General features: G+C 36.6%; 1 protein-coding gene across 1 annotated transcript in view; it reads left to right on the top strand.

The window, feature by feature from the left end:
• Nucleotides 1-2,395: 2,395 nt before the first annotated feature.
• The window catches only part of SHLD1 (shieldin complex subunit 1), a 121,927-nt gene continuing 112,305 nt past the window's right edge, over nt 2,396-12,017 (top strand). Inside the window, exons 1-2 of the mRNA XM_044663397.1 lie at nt 2,396-2,435; nt 8,220-8,387. Coding sequence (XP_044519332.1) covers nt 8,228-8,387 — 160 coding nt within the window. The 5' untranslated portion in view covers nt 2,396-2,435; nt 8,220-8,227. The remainder of the gene's footprint in view (nt 2,436-8,219; nt 8,388-12,017) is intronic.

The raw sequence follows: 12,017 nt of genomic DNA on the forward strand, positions 1-12,017 counted from the left end.
TGGTAAGGGTGGGCAATGGGGGTCAAGTGACTTGCCCAGGGTCACACAGCTGGGAAGTGTCTGAGGCTGGATTTGAACCTAGGACCTCCTGTCTCTAGGCCTGACTCTCAATCCACTGAGCTTCCTAGCTGCCCCCTCAACTATATTTTTATTGAGGACCCCCAAAGAGTTTCTGCTTATTTGGGTTATTATATTAACATAAATAGTATTTTAAATGAAAAAAAATTTTTCCAAAATAAAAAAAGTTTTGAGGGGCAATTTTACATATTTTTGCAAATCTCTTCAATGTCTGACTGAATTTTTATATTTGTTAAATTCAGATTATTGTGATGTGTATAATGTAATCTACCCTCTACACCAACCCATGCTATTAATTTCTTTTATAATTTCTCTAACCTCTTTGAAGTATTTGAGGAAAATCCAGCTAATACAGATAGGTAGTTGGAAAAAGAAGTAACTTAATAAGAAATAATGGTTTTGTATTACTATGAAAATAGCTGGCATTGTGAAAGGGTCTTAGACTACACTTTGAGAAACACTAGTACAATGGACAGCAATCTAGCAAGGAAACCAGGAAGACCACAGTTCAATCTCTGCCTTTTGATATACTGACTCTGTGATTCTGGGCAAATTATTTAACGTCTCAATGCTTTAGGTATTTGCTCACAACTATAAGCTGCCCAGAAATTGTCAACCCAAATTAATAAAGGGAATTCATACCAATGAAATCCTATCCCTTTGTATACTATCTGCAAAATCAGAATATAACAAAATCTCTACTTCTTCCTGTTCTCCCAAGAAAAAGCAAGGGAGCTTCCCTTCCCCAAATTTGACTCAGGCTGTCTGCTCTTCCTTTGTAACTTTTCTTCTTGTTCAAGGCTACTCTTAATATTCATTTTAGTTAAGAGTACATACCATATGATCTGCTCTCTACACAAACCAATATTATTAATAAGTTTACAATCTCCCCACCCTCTTTCTTATCAAAATCTGCCTTCAGCTAGCATTTGGTACTAGATCCAATAAATTAATGTAAACTAAGCTATAAATTCCTGATAACTCCATACTGTAATCTTTCTAGAAACAGGGTACACAGATCTGTGATATTTTCCTTTGTAATCTGTAGTTAGTCATACTGTCTTATCAGAATATTGAAGGATAGATGCTATAGAGCAGATAGTATTCAAAAGGCTCATTTGATTAATGGTGCCTGGAAATATGTTTAAATAATCAAGAACATGAAAATCACTTCTTAATCAAGTCAACAATGGAAAAATCACTGGACTTGGAGTCAGAGAACCTCAGTTCAAATCCTAGTTCTGTTGATTACTTACTATGTGTGTCCTTGGAAAAATTACTTGTTTCCCTTAAGCCTCAGTTTCTTCATCTGTAAAATGAATGTTTGGATTTGTTGACTTCTAAATCCTCTTCCTGCTCCAAACATCTGGTTCACATTCAATAAACATCATTACCATTTTATGCAAACCCAAAACAATAATATGCCATGTTGGAGAGAAGAAAGAAAATAACTTGTTGGAGACGTATTTTAGGGAATCTTCTAGATGTCATTCTACTTTATACATGTATAAGGTTAGCTCTTGTCTGGCCACATTTCCAGATTATGCAGCCATATTTTCAGTCACCAAATCAGTCTATTGAATTCTGTCTGTCCCATAGAGTGTATCCGTCTAATACTCCAATTAGAGGCTATAACTGACTACAGATTTCAAGGGGAAACACCATAGATTTGGGTATTATTGCCCCTAGAAAAAACAAAATACTGAGTTATTAGGAATTCATATTTATTTTACATCCATTTATTGGATCAGTACCATTAGATTTTTCTTGTCTGCCCCACAGATATATCTCCAGCTGGTCAAGAGAACTTAAGCAGAAGATATAAACCATATTTATTATCTCCTTTGGATAGTGGAGGAAAGTTAGTGCCTAGTACAATTGTTGTAGATAATGTTTTCTGTCTCATGACTCCCATATGGTTTTTAACCTAGAGAGCTAGTCTTGAAAAAGTGGGATTAGCTATGTGAAAAACTTTATATAAAATGATGCAGAAACCGAACATTATTTCACATTCTTTTAATTCTTTACTACTTCTGTTTTGTTGTTTTTTCATTTTCATTTAAATCTGATTCTCTAGCAATTCACTCCGAACTGTCCAGCCCGGCTTTTAAAGAGCAGCTTTAACGACCCACATCCCCCATACCTTTGTCTGTCAACACCAAGCTTGAAAGGTCAAAGCTTCCTTTCAGCAGCTGTTGCCCTTAACCAAAATGGCTTCCGCAGCTTTTCCCTTCTAACGCTAACCTCCAGGACGCAACATTGTGCCATAACTTCCGGTTGGGGGTGTCTGTTTTCCCTTAATAAAGATGGTGGCTGCATTTCCTGTTCCGCTATATGCCTATGGTTGCCTTCCGCTGGTGAGTATTGTTCCGGTTTATAAACGCTATCTTTGGCTTCTATTAATTGCTGGAGGCCCTAGGGCGGGCGAAAGGAGCAAGCTCAGTGTCAAATTGATCGCAAGAGAATGATGTCCCTGCTTGATAGTGAAGATGTGAAACTGACTTTCCTCCAGGTCCCCTTCCCACTCCTTTCTACGTCCTCCCGCCTCGTTCCCCTCCCCCCCCAATCAGTTCCCCGTCTCCCAGCCTATGCCACAAGAACTTTTCTGCTGCAGAGCTCCCTCTGTGGTTGGCATTCTGGGTAATTTACTGTTCCTTACTCAGTTAAAAATGGAAAGATGAATGAACCCAGGTTCAAATCTCAATTTGGTCTTCTTCCCATTGTGGGCTTGGACAAGTCAGTTAACCTTTTGGTCTCAGTTTACTCCTCTGTTAAATGAGGAGGTAGCGCTGGATGACGCCTGAGGTCCCTTTCAACTCTAAACCCATTAATCTATGAACCTAGGGTAACATTTTTAGAACCCATCCCAGGTGCCCCCTCCTACACAAAGGCGTTCCTCATCTCTTTAAATATTAAAAATGCTTTAAAATGAACAGTTTTAGGTGTATTAAAAATGAACAATGATAATGCATTGAGCCCGGACTATAAGACACTTGGGTATTCCAAGAAATAAAAGAAACAATAGCAGACTCCTAGGAGTTTTCATTCTCCTGGAGGGGGTGAACCCCGTACACAGGTACAAAATTTGTTGTGGTAGGGAGGAGAGCACTAATAACTAGGGTAGAAATCTAGACAGGCTTCCTAGAGAAGGTGGCGGCATTTGAACTGTGCTTTGGAAAGACAGAGGATTAAATGCTATTTATTCATAATGAAGTCTATATCCTACATTGCACTTATTACATGTTTCATATTCTTATTTTTAAAATACAAGTTGAATATTTTATGTTAGTCTTTTTAAGGGAAAAAAAAGGTTAATGAAGCTGATATTCATATATGGCCTAAACTGATTTTTTTCCAGTGGGGTAGTGACTCATGTAAGAAAAAAAAAATAAAAATAGGTCCCCTTGCTCTTGGATTATTGGATTTGGTATGGTTAAGGCCTGAGAGTTTATTATATAGTTACAAAATGTATCTTATTCCCAAGGATGAGGAAGAAGTATCCACAAAGAGCATTATAGATGTGCATAGTTTAAGAAATTATTGATATCTTTAATTTTTAAATCACCTTAATTTCCTACTATAAACTTCCTAGTCTTCCTCATTGAGGCAACCAGGAAGAATATTTTTTAAAAGCATCTTACAAAATAAAGTACCATACCAACTAATAACTAATAATAAGGCATATGCTTTTAAGAGAGGAAAATGAACACTTCTTGAAAAGAAAATGGAATTTCCCTTTTAAGGGTATAGAGAGACCATATAGGATCAAAGCCAATTTAAGGTAATCATCCCTCAAACTAACTGCAAATAGTTATTCCCAGATTTCTAGAAGGGGCTCTCAAGCTCTCCTTGTCTTTTATGTTTTTCCAGCAAGAATCCTTTAGAATGAGTTTTCATTTAGCACTAAAGTTAATTTGCAAATACAAAATGGTTCTTATTTTAAGAAGTTCTGCTTATCAGCAAGCCTTTTCTTGGTACAGAGCCCAGTCTTGGAACATGTTTGGTATTTAATATATGATGATGTTGCTATTATTTTTTAATCATGGTGTTGTGTTATTCTTTCTGGGAAAATAAATCATTTTATCACAGTTCTGATAAAACACTAGGGTAGGTATTTGTTTGTTGACTTCAAACTATTTTGCAAAGGTCACAGAATTTTAGCACTATCACAGCTGTTAAACAATGATTATGTTTCATTGCCCTGTTTTTCAGACCAGGGAGACAGAGCAGCAAGAGTAATGTCACAAAAAGTCCTGAAAGAGACAGGCACGAAATTTGAGGCTTGATTGGTTAATCTGAAAGAAATTAAAAAAAAAAAACCAGCTAGGATATTTTTATTTCTTTGAGAACCTTGAACTTTCAGGTCTCTTCAGGATAAGTCAGCTGAAACTGTGACTCATACACATGTAGAACATATGTGGCAACAGATCCTTATCCTCTCTCAGACAGAATTTTTTCCCCTTTAAAATGTAGGAAATGATAGCTGTAGTATTTGCCTTAAAGTAGTGGTTCTTAGAAAGTGGTCCAGGAATTCCTATTCCAAAGATAGTTTTTACATCAAAGTTTCATTATGAACATTTATGTGTTCATATATGTTAAATGCTGCATTTTTATATGTATATTAAATGCTATACTTTAGGGTTTGATTTATTGTTTTCTTGTCTAAATTTAAGAAAACAATGGATAAAATGTTGATAAGGTAGATTAAACTTAAAAGTATGTCACGTATGCATTTTCCCCCAGAGAGAACTGTGTATTAAAACATTTATCAACATAGCACTGCCTAAGTGTTCCCAAGATCTTTTTAGGGGTTTCTTGAGATCAAAACTGTTTTCATTAAAATGCTAAGATGTTATTTGCCTACTAAAATAATCCTCCTTTTTCCAACTTCATATTTTTGTGAGGCTGAATTTTTTTCATATACTTCAACCAAAACAACAGTCACAACAGACTGAATACAAAAGCAAATATGAGAAACCAGCCATCTTCTACTAAGCCTGACCTTAAAGAGATTTGCAAGACAAGACAAAACAAAAGCAAAAAACAAATGCCACTGCTTTCTAATTTTGGGGGGGGGGGGAATATATATTTCACAAAATTATATTTAAAATATGAGTTTATTATTACATGAATAAAATATTTTAACATTTTATCCATTTTAATATCTTATATGATAAATATAACCCACATAAACAAAAGCTCTTTTTTGTACTCAATAATTTTCAAGAGTGTCAAGGAATCCTGAGACAAAAAAGTTTGAGAACCTCTGCCTTAGTGAGCTTTGGGGAGAACCAAATGTGTTAATGTATGTAAAGTTTTTTTGCAAAACTTATATCACTATTCAAACTCAGCAATTATTATCATTATTGTCATCAATGTTGTTATCCTCTAATAACATGTATTTTGCAGGTTGACACTTCTCAAAGCAAAACGTGTCTGCTCTTCCAAGCTATATGTACGAAGGTCATAATTTATATTAAAGCATTGAGTAGGAAGATATAAGAGGAAATAAACTACATAACAGTATAAAGAGCTTTGGCTCTAGAATCAAAGATCCTGAGTTCAAATTCCACCCTTGATGCTTACTTACTGTATGATCTTGAGCAAATCATTTAACTTAACTCAGTTTTTTAACCTGCTTAGTAAAACAAGGCAGCTAAGTAGCACAGTGGATAGAGTCTGGAGTCATGAAAACTAATCTTTCTGAGTTTTATCTGGCCTCAGACACTACCTATGTGATCCTGGGCAAGTCACTTATCCCTGTGTACCTCAATTTCCTCATCTATAAAATGAGCTGGAGAAGGACATGGCAAACCACTCCAGTTTCTTTGCCAAGAAAACTCTAAATGAGGGCACAAAGTCTGGCATTACTGAAATGACTGAACAATAACAAAAGCAAAATGAGCCAGGTATAAATGGCCTCCTGGATTCATTTACAGTTCTGTATCTATGATTCAGTGATCTTTGAAAGCCAATTAGTTATAGAATATTAGAATTTGAAGAAACTTTTAAGGTTCTTTAGTCCAATCCCTCTATCTAACCAGTGAAGCCAAAGGCATTTGGGCCAGTATATTTTCCACTAGACCTAAGTGCTTAGTTAGGTGTCTCAGACTTTTCTATAAAATTAAAGAGAAGTTAGAGGAGCTCTAAGCCCTTTCTGCCTCTAGAATTCTAGGACTATATGGAATGAACCAATATTTTAGCAATAATTCTCTAGTGTACAGAGAAAGCACTGCTACTTTCAGACTAGATTTGTTTCCAGACATTTAGGAAGATTACTAAGTTTTCAGCTAGTACAGAGCTGGAAAGCCTCTTTAATGAGATCCTGTATATTATTTCAAATATAGTAAGCCTTTTGTGTTCTGTATTAGGTACCCACAGAATTTACTTCAAAATTAAAGTGTTGACTTTAAGTCCATAATAACAAACGCTCTCTCATTTTTGGTTTCCTATAAAATCATTGAACTTCTTAATTTAATGGTAATCTAGACCAGTGCCTCTGCCTGAAGAACCTAGATTTGCATTCTGGAGGAAGTTTCCTCACTAGCTGAAAAGCCAGTTCTTTCCTATTGATTAAATTCCTGAGTTACTTTCAGTCTAATTTTCAGTAGTTACTTTCAGTCTAGAATTTCAGTGAAGAATAGCTGGGGCAAGTATTTGGAGATTGGTCTAATTTGAGTGGCCAGAGGCATTATTAATGGGCCCCATTTCATGTGAAAATGATAAATGATACCTCTGTTCCATATAGTTCCCAAGTGACATTGCTTATGGCAAACACATTCCAAAGGGGTTGAAGGGCTAAATAGGTTCTGTAGCCTCAGGGCTGGTAGATTATGCCCCAGAGCACTGACCACAGGAGCCTAGGTCAGAAATTGGAAAGAGATTTCAGATGCCACAAGTCCACTCTCTTTTTATCTTTGAGAAAACTGGGGCCCAGGGAGGTTAAAATTCTTTTCCTAATGTCTTTTCAGAGGTGGAATTTGGCCCCTTTAGAGCATAATCCTAACCATATCACATCTGTACTCAGGATATAACATACTTTTGCACTAACTGTCCCCTATGCAGGAATGCTCTTCCTACTCACTTCTGCCTCAGTGTCCCTGGTTCAATTTGTACTTTATACTATAGAGGTAGCTTAGTGGTTTGAGAGCCAGGCTGGAGGTCCTGGGTTCAAAACTAGCCTCATACTTCCTGGTTGTTTGACCCTGGGCAAGTTACTTAACCTCTGTTGTCAAGCCCTTTTTGCTCTCCTTGGAACTAAGACAGTATATTGATTCTAAGAAGAAAGATAAGGGTTTTTTTTTTAAAAAAGTGTTTTCAGATCCCCACTGCCTGCTAAGTGCCTTCCCTCTGAGATTACCTTTCATCTACTTTGTTTATATTTTATATATATCTAGTTTTTTACTTGTAACACTAGACTGTAACATCCTTGAGGGCAGGATTTTTTTTGCCTTTATAGTAATAATAAAAGCAGCATTTATATAGATTTGCAAGGTGCTTGAATAGGTTTATCATCTTCCCCTACTTTGGAAACCACTGGTTTAGGTTAGCTGTAATGAGGATCTGAACTAGGGTGAAAGCTCTATGAAGTGAAGGAAGAATGGAATATATTTTGTGAAAATGGAATATGTAAGATGGAAACATTGGATATGGAGAGAAAAGGATGACTCTGAGGTTTCAAGTTAGATGATTGTAGATTATATTGTAGATTACAAGGATTGTAGAACCCTCAATAGAAATAATGAATTTTTGAAGGTTTGTGGGGTGGGGAATGTTTTATAAGCAGCCAGCATTGTTCAGCAACACTTTTAGATGAAAATATGAAGCTTTAAAGAGAAACTTCTGAAGGCAGTGAAAAATGGGATCTTGGGCAAACCTTTTTTCTACAGTTCTCTGTAAAAAAAATGTAATGTCATCCTGCAACATTCTGTTCTACTTGGGACTGCAGTTAAGGCCAACTTCTAATTGCCTTTCTTCCAAGTTTAATTATTAATGGTTTCTATCTGTGGTGAAATGATATGTTCTCAAACAAATGCTGTGTCAGTACTTTCATAATTTAAAGTAAGACAAATAAGCTGCTTTAGGCTTGAACTTTTTTTTTTTTGCCTTGACTTTGATCAGTTTTGTTTGGTTTGTAACAGGAAGGTCTATGGAAGGTCAGAATGCCACATCAGATCATTGTTCAGAAAAAAGCAGCAGCTTTCTGGACCTCTCCCTTACCTATGACATAACACAGAAGCCCAGACATGAGGCCAGCAGTGAGGTTTCTAGTTCTATGGACATTCTGTCTTCATTTTCACTAGATTCAGGTAAGAAGGAAACTTTACAAAAATAAACAAACCAAAACACAAAGCATGTAGGTTCATAGTGTTTTTTTCCTCTCCAAACATCAATAGCTTGCTTTAGAAAATTATTTGTTTAAAACAAAGTTGAAGGGACAAATTTCAAAGGCCTGTCTCTTCTTAGAATTTGAGGTCCCATTGAACCAATCAGTCAAATGCCCTAAGGATGTCTCAGGGCAGAGATACAACTTTTAGATAAAAATTCTGACCTTCAATAACATTTTGATATCTTATCTAGGTGATTTTAAATGCTAAAAACACTTCATTCAACAAATAGAATGGATTTTTTTCAAACCTTAGGAGGAAATAGCTGAGCTGCTTCTCTGGTTTATTATACAATGTAGATTTTTAAAAAGACTCCCTAAGAAAATAATTCCTTTGAATTTAAGTAGCACCTTTGCTAACTAGAGCTAAGCCTCTTATTAAAATTTAAGAGAGCATCATTTATACATTAATAGGAATAGGAAAAGCTAACACTTTGTCCTTGGGGACCTATATAAAATTATGAAGTATTCAGAGTTTGAATTCATTCATCCCTTACCCCCTATTATCTTAGTTTGAACTGTGTCTTTTATCTTTTTATTTGTTCCCTACTTCCTCTCACCTCCACTACTTGTATTGTGTGTGTGTTAGAAGTGAGGATGAGAGGTCTACTTTATGCCATTGAAAACCATAGTATTGTGAGTGCTGTTCCTTTGTCTTGGAATGAACTTGTCTAATCTTTCCCTCTCAATCTTCTTGTATCCAGATCCTCTCCTTTTTATTTTTATTTCTTAAATAACCCTTCCTTCTGCCTTAGATTCAGTACTTGGTATCAATTCCAGGGCAGAAGAGAGATAAGGGCTAAGCTATTGGGGTTAAGTGACTTGCCCTGGGTTACATAGGTAGGAAGTTGTTATAAGGTGAATTTGGGGAAAGGTGATTGGTTAAAGGGGATTTTGGAAGGGAGGTTGTCAGGGACTTGCTAGGTAAATAATATAAGTTGCAGGTAGGATGGAATAGTGAGATTCAGGATATAATATGAGGCTGAAGTCAGGGAGTATAACACTGAAGGTAACAAAGATCTTCAGGGAGAGGAGGAATTAATTTAAACAGGCAAAGAGCAGCAGGGCTTATAGGCTAGGATTTAGACTAAAGACAAACTGAAGGAAATAGATTGATTGAAATTAACTACAGGCTTTAGTTAATTTCACAGGAAGGGACTTGTTTTGAAGTTACACCTTCCTTCAAGATGGATACCCCGGCTTCCCTTCAAACTCAGAGTATGTTGGCTCTATTCCTCTTCTTCCCTTTTCTTACTAATTAACTGACAAAGTAACTAACAGGTCCGTTTTAAACACAAAAGGGGTTCAGGTGGGGGAAGGGAAGCAGAAGTGGGGTTTGAGCAAGGTCCTGCCCTGACTCAACTCTCAAGGTGATCTTGAAATCAAAAGGTAATAGGATGATAACTACCTAACCTCTCTAGATAAAGTACTGCCAAAGTATAGCTAAACCCTCACACATTTGAAACTACTCTCTGATTCACTCTCCTTATTCACTCCTCACAGACATTAGGTAAGGGAAAGAAGGTAGGGAAATGAGGTAGGGTATGGAGATTTAAAGGGTTTATCTAAATTAACAATTCTCAAATAAATACTCCAAAGCTAGGCTAAATTTTTAATCTTTAGAAAGGAGAAGAAGCAGCTTGGCTGGCCTGGCTCTCTCCACGAGGTCCCAGGTCCAACTGCAACTTTCTTCCAAGATTCTAAACTCCTAACTGACTTCAGAACTCGGCCAAAGCCTGTAAAAACTGTTCTGACCCCCTCTCTCTGTACTACAAAGTTTCTGAGGCAAGATTTGGACCCAGGACCTCCTGTCTCCAGGCCTGCCTCTTTTCTCTATCCATGGAGCCACCTGCCTGCCCCTTTATCTATTTTTTAAGACCCATCTCCAAGGCATGCCTCTTTCAGGTATCTTCAGTCAGTCCCTAGCTGAGAATATAACCTTGTTTAGAAATCTTGTAGCATTTATGTGTTGTGTTTACAAATCAGGTGATACTCATCATATGTAGTCTTATTGTATACCTGCTTTATCTCCCTTTTTAGGTCAATTTTAAGTGCTAGAGAGCAGGAACTGGGCAATCAAAATACATTTTGAATGAATACCTATCACCACCTAAGCATTATAGTAGTTTTTCATTGAAGATATGTTAGGATTTTAAAAATAAAATTAGAAAGAAATTATGCTGTACTTTCTTACTGAAACAAAATCACCATATGACAGAAGAGATGGCCCATATCAGCATTGGTGAACCTTTTAGAGATCATGTGCCCAAACTGCACCTTCAAGCTGCCTGTGAACCATCTCCACCCCACCCCACCCCTCTTCCCCCCTCCCCCCCCCCAGTTACCCCAGACAGTGGAGAGAGGAAGTGCAGCTGCTGGGCTGGGCAGAGAGGTGAGGCATGTGAACATTGTCCCTAGGCATTGTGGAGAGGGGGAGGGGAGCAGCCCCTCCAGCATGCTTTCACCAACATGGGTCTATATAGACCACCATTGACTCAGATATAATTTCTAGAAAAAATGCTTTGGATTTTCTTTTGCCTCTCCTATATTTTAATTTCAGGACTCACTGAGGCATGGATCATACATTTCATACTGAAGAGAAGAACTCAAAAATCACCTAGTCCTATTTTTAAAAAGTTTTTATATATGAGGAAACTTTTGACAAGAGAAATTCAGTTATTGAAGTCTCAGAAGCCCCTAGCAAGGGGCAACTCTGAGATTTTAGTACAAGGTCTTCTGACTAAAACTTAGCCTTTCTACTGCATCCTTTCCTCCTATAGAGGTAATCTTTATTTTTTGAAGACTTTTCCATAGGATCACAGGCAGAAGAAAGACTACAAACTAGAAAGCATGGGCCTGGTAACAGACTTTCACTCTGCTGAACTTTAGCCTTCTTCAAGAAGGCTACCAGGGGATGGATTTTTCTGACCCTAAGATTTTAGGAAGTTTGTCTATTAAAGCCATATTTTCATTATTCTAAGCAGGAAATGGACGCAATCTGGAAATGGGTTTTGCTTTAAACTGTTGTATTTTACAAAGGGAATTTTATTCCATTGGGGAAGGAGGGGGATGACTGGAAGTGCCTTTGATAAATTCTTAAAGGGTTGTTTATTTTTATTATTCCAAAAATCATTCTTTTCAGTCACGGGAAATATCTGTTACCACAGAGAAGATATAACTGGGAAACAGATTTTCAGGTTTAAACACAGGACAATACAAAATTCACAAACTTCCCAACTTGACGCTACTAATCTGCTTGTATTTTCAAATTTGTAAAATTGTCCTTTTTCTTAGAACTTGCATTTTAAAGTGCTTAATTTATCCAAAATGTTTTCTGCATTTTAATTTCTATAATCCTTTCTCCATATTACTTATACTATTTAATATATTTATAAGTTCTCCCACCCATCTTCAATAGTTAGTCCCTATTTTTTTTCTAAATAGAGTCTAAGTATCTGAGGAACTTTTCATAGATATTAAATTTACATGTCTATTTTAGTATTGATGTTCTATGATCCTCTCATTAAATATATATGATTCCAAAGCCATATTT

Source organism: Gracilinanus agilis, chromosome 2 (genome assembly GCF_016433145.1).
Source record: "Gracilinanus agilis isolate LMUSP501 chromosome 2, AgileGrace, whole genome shotgun sequence".
NCBI lineage: Eukaryota > Metazoa > Chordata > Mammalia > Didelphimorphia > Didelphidae > Gracilinanus > Gracilinanus agilis.